Source organism: Bufo gargarizans, chromosome 3 (assembly GCF_014858855.1).
Source record: "Bufo gargarizans isolate SCDJY-AF-19 chromosome 3, ASM1485885v1, whole genome shotgun sequence".
Taxonomy (NCBI): domain Eukaryota; kingdom Metazoa; phylum Chordata; class Amphibia; order Anura; family Bufonidae; genus Bufo; species Bufo gargarizans.
In genome coordinates, this window is record NC_058082.1 from 121,566,998 (window position 1) to 121,581,294 (window position 14,297).

At 40.6% G+C, this 14,297-nt stretch overlaps 1 protein-coding gene across 2 annotated transcripts in view; it reads left to right on the top strand.

The window, feature by feature from the left end:
* The window catches only part of STAT2 (signal transducer and activator of transcription 2), an 88,650-nt gene extending 76,990 nt beyond the window's left edge, over positions 1–11,660 (top strand). For both annotated transcript variants that reach the window (XM_044284813.1, XM_044284814.1), the window contains exons 23-24: positions 6,029–6,168; positions 11,239–11,660. In XM_044284813.1, the coding sequence (XP_044140748.1) occupies positions 6,029–6,168; positions 11,239–11,303 (205 nt within the window). In that variant the 3' untranslated portion in view covers positions 11,304–11,660. The remainder of the gene's footprint in view (positions 1–6,028; positions 6,169–11,238) is intronic.
* The last annotated feature ends 2,637 nt before the right edge of the window (positions 11,661–14,297 follow it).

Below are 14,297 nucleotides of genomic sequence, written 5' to 3' on the forward strand. Positions count from 1 at the left end.
TCCAACTAAAAAGGAGCCCCTACATAAGAAAATCGCTAAAAAAAAAAAAATATAGCTCTCAGAACATGAGACACTCAAACATCATTTTTTTGTTTCAAATATGTTATTATTGTGTTAAAGTGAAATAAAAAAAAAGTATACATATTAGGTATTTCCGCGTCCGTAACAACCTGCTCTATAAAAATACCACATGACCTAACCCCTCAGGTGAACATTGTAAAAAATAAAAACAGTGCCAAAAAAGCAATTTTTTTGTCAACTTAAATCACAAAAATTGCAACACCAAGCGATCAAAAATGCGTGTGCCCCCCAAAATAGTTCCAATTAAACTGTCGCCTTATCCCGCAAAAAAGGAGACCATACCTAAGACAATCGGTCAAAAAGTAAAAAAGCTATGGCTCTCAGACTATGGATACACTAAAACATCATTTTTTTGTTTCAAAAATGCTATTATTGTGTAAAACTTAAATAAATAAGAAAAAGTATACATATTAGGTATTGCCACGTCCCTAACGATCTGCTCTATAAAAATCACATGACCTAACCCGGGTGAATGCTGGAAAAATAAAAAAATAAAAACTGCCAAAATTACCAATTTTTGGGTCACCTTGCCCCATAAAGTGTAATAATGAACGATCAAAAAATCATATGTACCCAAAAATGGTACCAATAAAAACGTCAACTCTTCCTGCAAAAAACGAGCCCCTGCACAAGACGATCGGCAGAAAAATAAAAACTAAATATCAGAAAATGGGGACACAAACACATACTTTGTTTTCCAGTTTTGCTTTGTAAAACTGAAGCGAACAAAGTAGACATATGTCATATAATTGCGTCCGTAACAACCTGCTCTATAAAAATAGCACATGATCTACCCTGTCAGATGAATGTTGTAAAAAATAAAAAACTGTGCCAAAACCGCCATTTTTGGGTTACCTTGTCTCACAAAAAACTTAATATAAAGTAATTAAAAATCATATGTACCCCAAAATATTACCAATAAAGCTGGCACCTTATCCCCTAGTTTCCAAAATGGGGTCACTTTTTGGGAGTTTCTACTGTAAGGGTGCATCAGGGGGGCTTAAAATGGGACATGGCATCTAAAAACCAATCCAGCAAAATCTGCCTTGCAAAAACCATATGGCGTTCTTTTTCTTCTGCGCCCTGCAGTGCGCCCTTACATCAGTTTACGACCACATGTGGGGTGTTTCTGTAAACCGCGGAATCAGAGTAATAAATATTGAGTTTTGTTTGGCTGTTAACCCTCGATGCGTTAAAGAAAAAAATTGATTAAAATGAAAAATCTTCCAAAAAAGTGAAATTTTGAAATGTTATCTCTATTTTCCTTTAATTCTTGTGGAATGAGTTTGTAAAAATCAGTTTTGAGTAGTATGAGGGGTGTAGTTTCTACAATGGGAACATTTATGGGGGGGTTCACTATGTAAGCCCCACAAAGTGACTTCAGACCTGAACTGGTCCTTAAAAAGTGGGTTTTGGAAATTTTCTTAAATTTTAAGAATTGCTTCTAAAAGTATAAGCCTTCTAACGTCCTAAAAAAATAAAATGACGTTTACAAAATGATGCGAACATAAAGTAGACATATGGGGAATGTTAAGTAATAAATATTTTATGAGGTATCAATTTTGAACATTGCGAATTTGTCAAAATTTTTGGTAAATTTGCGATTTTTTCATAAATAAAGGTGAAATATATTGACTCATGAACTACAATGTGTCACAAGAAAACATTCTCAAAATGGCTCAAAATCCAAAGTTATTACCACATAAAGTGACACATGTCAGTATTGCAAAAAATGGCCTGGGCAGGAAGGTGAAAACTAACCCGGGGTAGAAAGGGTTAAAATAAATAAATAAAAAGTACTCTGGCACTGAGTGTGGTGTCTGTTGCAGAATTACCCCCTCTAAGGTGGTGCATGTGCGCTCACCTTCATGTGGTTACTGCCGCACTTCCCTGCAACAAGTCCACTGGATGTTTTTCATGCAACCCCCCTTCCACGAACACGCACTGGCGCTGTACATCCTGTCACTGTAATCATACTGACCCAGAGAATGAAGACTATCCTTCCTGGCCTTTTAAATACACTTCCCACCCCCAATCAAGTCAGGGGTGGGGACATACAAACCTCTTGCTAAGGAATGCTCATTAACTTGCCACACATAACTAATAGAATCCACATATAAAATTACATCAAATGTGGCATTTCATACTGTGAGGTAGCAACCAATATATAATCCCAACCAAAAATTAGTTCCACGACATCAAAAAACGCACAATGTGAACGAACTTAAAGGGATAAATTGTACGATTAATTTCCTTAGTTTACATTGTCAAAATTAAAATAATAAAAAATATTTGACAACATATAATGGAATTTGCTTTGTGTTTGCACAAGGGAACATGAGAAAGGTAAAAATAAAAATGTTAATTGTTTTATTCTTCTACATATATACTGATATTATTAATATGACTTAATAATAATACATAAGCTCTTATCTCATGTTTAATCCCATTGGAGATCTGGTGTTCAGCCTAAAAAAACTGAATGGTTCTTCTCTGTAGAATCATTTTTTTTAAATGATGAACCCATCTAATCATACCCTAACAAAAGAACAAAGGGAAGTGTTAGCTGTGGGACTTAATTTTGCACCTACGGGGAATTTTGATGTTTTCTACCATTTTGGATATAAATAAATTTGTCAGGAATCTAACTGTAAATAGACATTTCTATGATGTTGGCGACTCTGCTGGACACTCGCGGACACGCAGTGAGTGTGTCTTACGAGTCTACAGCATGAAAATGAGGATTCAGCTGAGGATAATATGACAAGGGATCATTTTAAGGGGTTGAACCTTCAGTTTTATCCTCTAAAATCTCGTACCCACAGTATGGATGTCTTTCAAGAAACTATAGAAAAGGAACTTGCTGCCGTATATGATACACAATGTCATATAGATACGCATGACAATTTATCACACAAACAAAAATTAGCTTTAAAAGAACTAGCTGGTCTTAATGACGTGGTAATTAAAATGGCAGACAAGGGAGGTTCGGTAGTAGTACTTGATAAACTAATTTATTATCAACAGATGATGGGTATATTATCGGATATTTCCACATATCAAAAATTGGATAGTAATCCTTTGAATCAATACCAACATGAATATATTCAAATTCTCTGCAAAGGCAGATATTTAGGATTTATAACACACAAACAGTATTTTGAATGTGGAATCTCCAGTTACACCCATCATCCATGCTTTACCTAAAGTACACAAAAGCATTAATCTGCCTCCCCTACGACCTATAGTGTCAGGTATAGGTTCATTAACTGAAAGGTTAGGAGAGTGGCTGGATTCCCTTTTGCAACCATTGGTAAAAAGAGTCCCTGGTTACATAAAAGATACTTCATACATTTTGAGATGCTTTTATGATGTTAAATGGAGTACCGATTCTATGTGGATAGCCAGCGACGTTGTTTCATTGTACCTGTCAATTCCACATAATGTGGCTATTTCAGCGTTAGAGTATCATCTGCATAGATATAGTAAATACTCCACAGGTCTTATTGATTATATTTTGGACATATCTAGATTTTTATCAACTCACAATTATTATTTTTTTGAAAATAAGTATTATGTCCAGAAAAAAGGAGTTTTGACAGGTGCTAGACTTTCTCGGTTGCTTTCTAACCTTGTAATGTCATACTGGGGGGAGAGATACATATACAATGATGCAAATCCCTTTGTTCAGATGATAGGCTGGTATGGCAGATACATCGATGATTTCCTCCTGATATGGGAGGGCGATGTGTCTGCCATACCGGCCTTCATTACGTTTTTGAATGATAACCCATATCATTTGAGGTTTACTTGCTCTTTTGATTCACATCCTATTAACTTCCTTGATCTTAAATTGACTGGCATCCCTGATAATATGATACTAACTATGCATACTATTAAGGCCAGTCCTGTAGGAGAAATGATTAGAACACTCAGGAATTGCAGTACAGATGTTTCTTTCAATAGGTAATGTGGTGAAATCATTTCCCGTTTACAGGATAGAGGATATCCTCAATGGATGCTCACTAGAGCCCTCAGTATCGCACAAACAAACGAAGAAGTGAGCTGCTTTTTAGGACAGAAAAAAAGATCCAATATAGACAAAATAAAAAATATAAAATAAATACAGAAAGGAAGGTAAAAATGTTATTTCACCCACATTAGTATTGACTTATAGTTGACAATTCTCCCAGATAAAGGATGTTATACCCAAATGTCTTCCGATCTTATATGAGGATGACATTTTATATGAAGTATTAAAAAGTAGTTGTAGAGTAGTATTGAGACGGTCACGAACAAACACTCTTTCCCCTTAATTTTTTTCTAATGTGACCAAAACCACAACCAACATTTGGTTGAAATACATGGGTTTTTCAAAATGTGGAAGTCACCCATGTAAAACATGTAACTATAGTGTGACTGTCAAAAGCTTTCATGATTCAAAACATAGATTGGAGTTTCCAATTAAAAGTTACATTAATTACTGTAATACAGTGGGTATAGTTTATATTATACGGTGTGCTGACTGCGATTTAATGTATGTAGGCAGTTCTTCTAGGAAATTTAAAACTAGAATATTAAAAACATATTAATAACATAACTAATCCTTCCTGCCTGGATACATCAAAAGCAGCCAAACACTTTATATTCTCACATGACCGCAGATTGAAAAGCTTCCAAACATTTGCAATAGAAAAAGTGGTGGCTCCCCCTAGAGGTGGAGATACCAAAAAAAGATACTGCAGAGAGAGGCATTCTGGATTCTTAGGCTGAAAAACAGATCTCCAATGGGATTAAACAGGAGAAAAGAGCTTATGTATTATTAAGTCATATTACAATTAATTAATAATATAATCAGTATATATGTAGAAGAATAAAAAAATTATAATTTTTACTTTTCTCGTGTTCCCTTGTGCAAACACAAAGCAAATTCCATTATATGTTGTCAAATATGTTTTATTATTTACATTTTGACAATGTAAACTAAGAAAATTAATTGTAAAATTTTTCCTTTTTAGTTCGTTCACATTGTGCGTTTTTTCATGGTTTTCATGCACCAAATTTTTGGTTGGGAATTGGGATTATATATTGATTGCATTTGATGTAATTTTATATGTGGATTCAGTTTTTTATGTGTGGCAAGTTAATGAGCATTCCTTAGCAAGAGGTTTGTATATCCCCACCCCTGACTTGATTGGGGGTGGGAAGTGTATTTAAAGGCCAGGAAGGATAGTCTCATTAGGTTACGACTAAGAACACACCTGTGTTCGAAACGCGTCAACCATGCTGAGGTGAAGGATTGTGTCCATGTGAGTTATATGCTACAAGAAGAAATAAAGTGCAACTCAGTTTAATTTCAAGTGCTGGAACTATTTTCGTCTACTCTCTACAAGAGTGATTAGCTCAGTGTCTGCAGGAGGGGTATAGTCGGTAGCAAGATCTAACACCTTTTCTCACTTAGCATCGCCTCCTAGTGGCAGCAGCTATACCCATAGTCTTCTGTGTCCCCCAATAAATACAGCGAGAAAAGGATAAAATGATTTTACAGGTGAGTATAAAAAATCCTGTTTTCAATGCAAACCGCATGAGTTTGATGAAGACATTACAGTCATGATTATTTTTCATATGAGTTTTTGAAATCAAGGTCTTTTCCTTGAAGGGATTGTCTGGTCCCAACAAATTCCCTTCCATATTTCCTATTAGGTCATATGGATGTGATAGATGGGTGTCCCCTGCTTGAGACGACCCTCGGTTAGTCAGAGCAGGGAGCCACTAGTAAGCTAATCTCCATGTATTACCTCCCCTAACCATAACCATGTACAAGGACAGTCAATTATTGCAGTCACTGCTAGGGAATGAGCATTGTGGGTCATATTGTAGGATTTGGATAAATGGTCTTGATTTAGCCTTTTCTGAGCTGCATAGTTATATATATTTTCTATTCTAGGAGTGTGGATGACTCGCACAGCAGTATTGCTTCAGGAACACCCCAATATTTTTCAGATACCACACAAAGTGAGCATGAAATGTGTCTGCAAGACCAAGCTGAATATTTCCAAGATGTTGCAGTCCCGGATAACTTGAATCGTGAGTCGTCATTGATTGCCTTCCGTTTTATCTGCTTACTTATCCAAAGTGGTGGATCACACTATTTGGTTTAATACTCGGACCTATCCCGAGGATAGGTCATCGTTATCAACTCCTAGAAAACCCCTTTAACCTGTCAGCGACAAAAGCCATCCCAAACCGCCAGCAGTACCTTCAAGTAGCCGGCAGTGAGTTTCTAATGATAATTTTCTTACTGCAGTCTGATGAGGCAGAAGTATGAAAAACGTTCTTTTATCCTCCGTCCGCGCTATTTTCCAGTCAGGCTTGAAGTCAAGGGGGGCAGCGGCCTCCTTGCTTCAATTCAAGGTAACTGTGCCCCCTTCCCTGCCCCTTCTACTGTGACTGACAGCCAACTGTTCGGCAAAGCCAGCCGGCTGTGGGGGAATAAGCGCGGTTAGTCACAGCGAAGGGGTAGGGAAGTGGGCACGGTTACCTTCCCGCTTCTCAATGAATCCGTCAAAGAGCTGATGTGACAGCTCAATCTGTAACCCTGATCTGTACTTCCTTATTAGCTTGTAAAAATTTATTAAAGCTAAATTCTTATTAGTTTGATGACAATTTAGCTATAATGAGTGTATATGAGCTGTCAGAAGTTCAGGGCCACAGCTCAAGCCATCAGAGCAGCTCTTCGACGGATTCACTGAAAAGGGAGGAGCAATAAAGACTAATTGAAAAGAATGTTTGTTTTTTTCCCTCCCTAAATAAGTAGAATGCAATAACAAAAAAATTCCCACAAAGGCGTCCACAACCAGTTTTCTCTTAACTTTTAACTTCATTTTTGTTTTTTATTTCCAGCCTACCCAAAGCCATAACTTTATTTTTTATTTTTCCAGTCACATAGCTTTATGAGGACTTATTTTTTGCGGAACAAATTGTACTTTCTAGTGGCATACAATGTAGTGGGAAGCAGGAAAAAAAATTCCAAGTGTGGTGGAATTATAAAAAAACACAATTTTGCCACAGGTTTTTGGGGTTTTACAGTTTTTTATATGCGCTAAAACTGTTATTTTCATTCTCTGGGTCAGTATGATACTGAATACTGAAAGAATAGCAACTTTGGAAAAATAATTTTTTTCTTTGCATCGCCATTTTCTGATCCCCACAACTTTTTTTTTACTTTTATGTGTACAGAGCTGTGTGAGGGTTCATTTTTTGAAGGATGATCTGTACTTTTCATTGATACAATTTAGGTGGGTATGACTTTTTTATCACTTTTTATTAATTTTTTTATGGGAGGTGAAGCAATCCAAAAATTGTGAATTGGCCATTTTGACTTGCTTTGCCGTTTGCCGTATGGGATAAATATTTTAATAGTAAATGCGTTTTCGCATGACATTTATTTTTTTAAATTGTTTATATATTATAAATTTTCGGGAAAGGGGGTGATTTCAATTTTTGTAATTTTTTTTATATTTTACATTATTATTATAATTTTTCTTACCCTCTTTAATAGTTCCCTAGGGAACTATAACAAACAATCATTAGATTGCATCTGTCAAAGACTTCAATGCATTTACACTGGGCGCTATGAGAATTACACTATTATACTCCTCCTCATGTCACTCAGGAGGACCGAAGCTGCCACACACTACATCCGGCTCCCCCATCATCGCTAGGGGAGTCGGTGCACGGCCGGGAGTGCGCGCTTTCGGTTTTTATCCTCCCAGATGCCTCAGTCACATTTAACCAAGGCAGGGCCGTCTTTGCCACAGGGCAAAAGGGGCAGCTGCCCCGGGCCCAGTTGCTCCTGGGGGCCCAAGGGAGCTCTGTTTCCTGACTCCTATTCACTAGTCCAGGGGCGTTGCTAGGTTAAAACATTCGGGGCCTGGGATGTTTTGTCCCAGGCCCCGAATGTCCTGCCTGCCTGCTAGATACAACTGCATTGCCGTACACAGAACGGCAATACAATTGAATCTTACACTGGGAAGAGCTGAAGGACCTGCGGTGACATCACAGGTCATGTGATCAGCAAAACAGGCTGTGATAGGATGACCTGGATGATGTCACCATCATGTGACCAGTGCAGGATTGGACGGAGTGAAGAGGAGAAGGAGCCTAATGGTGATGTCTGTACATGAGAAAAGGTAAGTGAAGGGAGAGGCAGATGCTGGGAGTTGTAGTTATTTAACTGGGATGTATGTTAGGGCTGAAGGGAGGGATGTTATTGACATAGGACTGTATGCTTGAGGTGGCTGGGTGAGGGAGTGATGTTATTTACATGGGACTGTATGTTGAAAGTGGATTGTGGGGGGGGAATGATGTTTATGTACATGGGAATTAATGTTTAGGCTACGGTCACACTTGCGTTTGGTAATCCGCTTGTGAGATCCGTTTCAAGGCTCTCACAAGCAGCCCCAAATGCATCAGTTTAACCCCAATGCATTCTGAATGGATGCGGATCCATTCATAATGCATTTGTTCGGCTCCGTACGGCCCCCTGTTCCATTATGGAGGCGGACCCCAAAATGCTGCAAGCAGCGTTTTTGTGTCCGCATGGCCTTGCGCAGCCAAACGGATCCGTCCTGACTTACAATGTAAGTCAATGGGGACGGATCCCATTGCATTGACATAAAATGGTGCAATTGTAAACAGATCCGTCCCCCATTGACTTTTAATGTAAGTCAGGACAGATCCGTATTGGGACTTAGAAATTCAAATCTAATACAAATCGGTCCTGAACGGATGCATTCGTTTGTATTATCGGTGCGGATCCGTCCTGTACAAGTGCAGGACAGATCTGCAGGAACGCAAGTGTGAAAGTAGCCGTAGGGCGTGATGTTTACATGGGATTGTGCGTTGGAGGCGGCTGGGGAGGAGGTGATGTTATTTACATGGGACTGTATGGTGGAGGGAGGATTATAACTGCAGGGGGCACTGCAAATCCAGGGGACATTATAGGCAGGTCCTATTACTACTAGGGGCTGCTACCTCTGCACCCCCTATAGCTACACCCCGGGGGGGGGGGGGGGGGGCACAGCAAGCAGCAGGATAACACTGTGGGGACTCCAGTTGGGGGATAATGATAGAATGTGAGCTAAGATGTCTGTGTGTCACACTCTGCAGAGACGAGGCGGCTGAGAGAAGTTGTCCAGACCGAGTGGAGAAGATGATGACAGAGAGGAGACGTCATCTGGAGGCCCTGGATGTGACAGGTAAGTGATGCTGTATAGCAAGTACAGCAAAGTGCAGGTGGGGGGGGGGGGGATCCAGGGGGCCCAAGTAAATTCTTGCCCAGGGTCCAATCAATATTAAAGACGGCCCTGAACCAAGGCATCGGAGGGGTTTAATGTATGCAATCGCCATTATCGATGATCGCATACATAAGCCCTGGGTGCCTTCTGTTTAAAACAGCGGATACCCGACGGCTGTGGCGTCCACTTTAATATTCTGTATAGTAAAATAAAGGGGAGCACTCCTGGTATTTCTGTAGTTATAAATACTTGCTTCATACATAAAATAATAATTCTTGAAACTCTGTATTGTACCATTCCTGTCATTTTTCCATGGAACGTATGAAGAAATAAGGTGTTATCATTCCGCTTGTCAATAGGGTGTATCCCTAACTCGCGCACTAATTGGACAACATCCGGCTGTATAGGGACACGTCCCCTTAGTGTGGCTGCAAATGGTGCAGATTACTCACTTTTCTTTCCACGCAGATTTAATGCAGAAAAAACGCTTGTTCACACGACCGTATGGCTTTTTCAGTGTTTCACGGAACGTTTTTCACGGATCCGTTGTTCTGTTTTTTGTTTCCGATGTGTTTCCGTTTCTGTTCTGTTTTTTCAGTTCTGTTTTTCCGTATAGAATATACAGCATACAGTAATTACATAGAAAAAATTGGGCTGGGCATAACCTTTCCAATAGATGGTTCCTCAGAAACGGAACATGCATTTCCGTATGTGTTCTGTTTTTTTTTGCGGACCAATTGACTTGAATAGAGCCACGGAACGTGATTTACGGACAATAATAGGACAAGACACAAAATGTAGCGGAACGGAAATGCGGACATACGGAAACTGAGTGCTCACTGAGTACATTCCGCTTTTTTTACGGACCCATAGAAATGAATGGTTCCGTATACGCACAGTATACGGAATGCAATAAACAGCCCGTATACGGAACGCAAAAAACGTTCGTGTGAACAAGCCCTAATACAGTTCCAGCAAAGTGTACGAGAGTAGACAAACCTCAGGTACACTTTGCTTTTTTTCTTAGGCGTGGGAATTGTACTGCTGGGCGGATTTTGAAATCTACTGGATGTCAATTGTTGCATTTTTTGTGCAGATGTCCCCCTTTTCAATGGAAGGGTGAGATCTGTGAAAAATCTGCACCAAAAACGCATTAATAAGGGCAGATTTCTTGCGGATTTTCTGCACACAAATCGGATCCCTGTGCAGCCACCCATAATAAGGTAAATGGTAACATCCAGTTAGTGACATGCTCACCGTGAAGACAGACCACGCAAAAAAAGTCTGCATTCAGATTACCGTATACTTATGTCTTCATCCATTCCACAATTTTGCGGATCGGAACCGGTCATTTCAATAGGGCCGCAAAAAAATGCAGACAGCACACCGAGTGCTGTCCGCATCCATACTTATGTGCCATGGCCCTGCAAAAAAGATAGAACATGTCCTATTCTTATCCGAAATTGCGGACAAGAATAAGCATTTCTATCCTAGGACAGGATGTACCAATCCGCAAAATGTTGAACGCACACGCCTGTTATCAGTGTTTTGCGGATCGCAAAACAGATATGGTCGTCTGAATAAGCCCTCTACTGGCAGTGCGGATTTTAAATCCCCAGTCAAACTATGCTGTGGATTTTCACCACAGATTTCACCCTTTGCGAAGCACGTGGTGAAATCTGTGACAATTCGCCGCAAAATCTGTGACAAATCCACATGTAAGTCATGCAGATTCTGCAGAGAATTCACATGATTACATCCCATGTGGACGTACCCTAAAATAGTTTCTATTTTTAATGTTCTCTGAAGGCCGTGGTGTAATAACATGCTGAATCCGGAATATCACTTTATTTTTCAGAGATGACAATGGATACGGTTTTTATAAATCCGGGCAGCGATCCAATGTTCTCAGTCCTCACTTAGTAATGAAATCTTCCAGGAACGTTTTCTCAACTTCCATTATCTACAATGTACAAAGTGATAGAAGAAGTGCTCATTTTGGGAAATTCAAAGAAAGTGTGCGTGTTCAGTGATGCATACCATCAGGGAGGAAGTGCAGGTTGAAACTGTATCTCTGCACAGTAGGGTACGAGGTATTTAGAGCATTCCTGTGTATTAAATCCTGACCAAACTCCTCTTTCATTACTGACCACGCCGACAAGTGGGAGCACAATGGAAAAAGAAAAGAGTGGTTCATCTGTGTCGCCGTCTGCAGGTAATGGAATATGCACATGAAGGTAGAATGGAGAAGGCGTCCCTAACAATAAATGTCCCGTACTACTCTAGGCTCTTTATATGCCAAACTTCATAGCGCTATCCGTCAGCTTTTAATCCAGACCCTGAATTCACTTTAGGCTACTTTCAAGCGTTCGGGGCTCCGCTTGCGAGTTCCGTTTGAAGGTTCTCACAAGCGGCCCCGAACGCATCCGTCCAGCCCTAATGCATTCTGAGTGGATGCGGATCCGCTCAGAATGCATCAGTCTGGCAGCGTTTGTCCTCCGCTCAGCAGACGTCCGCCTGGCTGTGCGGAGGCAAACGGATCCGTCCAGACTTAAAATGTAAGTCAATGGGGACGGATCCGTTTGAAGTTGACACAATATGGTGCAATTTTCAAACGGATCCGTCCCCCGTTGACTTTCAATGTAAAGTCTGGACGGATCCGTCTGAGCAACTTTCACACTTAGAATTTTTCTGAACTATAATGCAGACGGATCTGTTCTGAACGGATCCCAACGTCTGCATTATAGGAGCGGATCCGTCTGTGCAGACACCAGACGGATCCGCTCTGAACGCAAGTGTGAAAGTAGCCTTAATCTGTCAAAATTCATCCCAGTGCAGAATTCAAACTCTCATTGGTTGCTTTTTAAAGAGTTAGCATTGATATTTTTCTGTATTGTATCATATTCATTTTCATACAATATTTTAATACCTTAAAGGGGTTCTGCAGTTTGTTTAAACTGATGATCTGTCCTCTGGATAGATCATCAGCATCTGATCGGCGGGGGTCCGACACCAGGGACCCCCGCCGATCAGCTGTTTTGAGAAGGCAGCGGCACTCCAGGAGCACCGCGGCCTTCTCACTGTTTACCGCTGGCCCAGTGTCGTCACTACTAGGAGGGTAGAGGGGGCGCTAAGAGGTAGCTAAGGCTTTGTTCATGTATGCCCCGTAGCTGCTATTCATGACGGAAGATGCCGCACTGCTGTATATCATGGGTTCTGTCATTTGGACGACAAGGAATGCACTAGAACTGAAGTGTGACTCAGGTTTGCCAACCTCATTTTTAATATTTCTGGACAATGTATCCAAAAAATTACAGACAGCCAACATTTTTACAGACACGTCGGAAAACCATAATAAATTATAAAATCTACACATAATATATAAATGGTTCAGAATACTGAATTATGAGCTGTAAAATGATTACAACTCCAGTAATCCATAAGCTTCTACAGCTTAAAAAAACCTGGATGCATCAATTTTTTAAAATGGAAAAGGTATCCTATTTTTATATCCTGTCCTTAGTGTGAATATGCTCCCACTTTCTCAGATATGATAGAAGGACTTCAGTAAATAGAATATTCTCCATTAGACATTGTAGCTGAGCTGCAGGCAGCGATTATTGATCCGAGCTTAAATGGTTTCTACCACCATATTTGGACCTAATTAGCTGTCAGACACTAGCGATCTGCTGTACCTAACCATGCTATTGTAATCCCTTTCTCTGCAGCGGTTACCCGCCCAGCTCATCCCTCCAGCCTACCCATCTCCTCTAGATTGACAGCCTCCATCGCATCCATCGTGGCCGAATTCTTGCGCCTGTGCCGTGTGCGTCTGTATTTGGCGCAGGCGCAGTGACTGTCGGGCCGCTCCCTGCGCCGGCATCTCCACTGCACCTGCGCCGATGACATCTGAGTGCTCCCAGGAACAGACGACGCCTGGCCTCAAGCAGTGGAGATGCGCAGGCGCAGTGGAGATGCCGGCGCAGGGAGCGGTCTGACAGTCACTGCGCCTGCGCCGAATACAGACGCACACTGCGCAGGTGCGAGAATTCGGCCGCGATGGAGGCTGTCAATCTAGAGGAGATGGGCGGGCTGGAGGGACGAGCTGGGCGGCAGACATGGTGAGTAGACCGCACTGAAAAGACGCCCCCATAGCACCTAGAGGCTCATTTGCATAGCAATACAAGTTTGTTTTTTAGGGTAACTGCTGCAGAGAAAAGTATTACAATAGCATGGTTAGGTAGAGCAGACACTAGCAGATCGCTAGTGTCTGACAGCTAATTAGGTCCAAATGAGGTGGTAGAAACCCTTTAAAAGCAGCCAGTAAATATATATAATATATATTAAACACTAATGAAAGGGTTCGGATTTTTGTATCTTTTTGGGTCCAGAATTGTACTTCTAGTTTTAAAGGGAAAATACATATAAAAGAACCCACTTTTGAAGGTGTGTGACCACCTCAAGGCCTCTTTCACATGAGTGATACAGAATGTGTCAGGGTCTGTTCAATACATTTTTTTATATTTTGCACACAAGTGGAATCAGTATTGTCTGTGATTGCATTCAGTGTTTCCATCAGGATTGCATCTGTTTTACATCCGTTTTTCACGCACATGAAGAAAAACTGAAGAATAACACACAGCATCTCCTAGCAACCATCAGTGAAAAACTGTGTGCGAATGTCATGCGCGTGCTGTCAATTTTTTGTCACTGACCCATTGACTTAAATGTACCAGTCCTGCATGAAAAACGGATAAAGACGGAACATGCTGAGATTTTTCCTGAACAGACGAATGGTCATTCAAAAACGATGCTCATGTGCATATGCCCATTGAAAAGAATGGGTCAGGGTTCAGTCCAGATGCTATCTGTTTGCAGAACTGAACGTATCCAGACGGAAAACTCTATCGTTTGAAG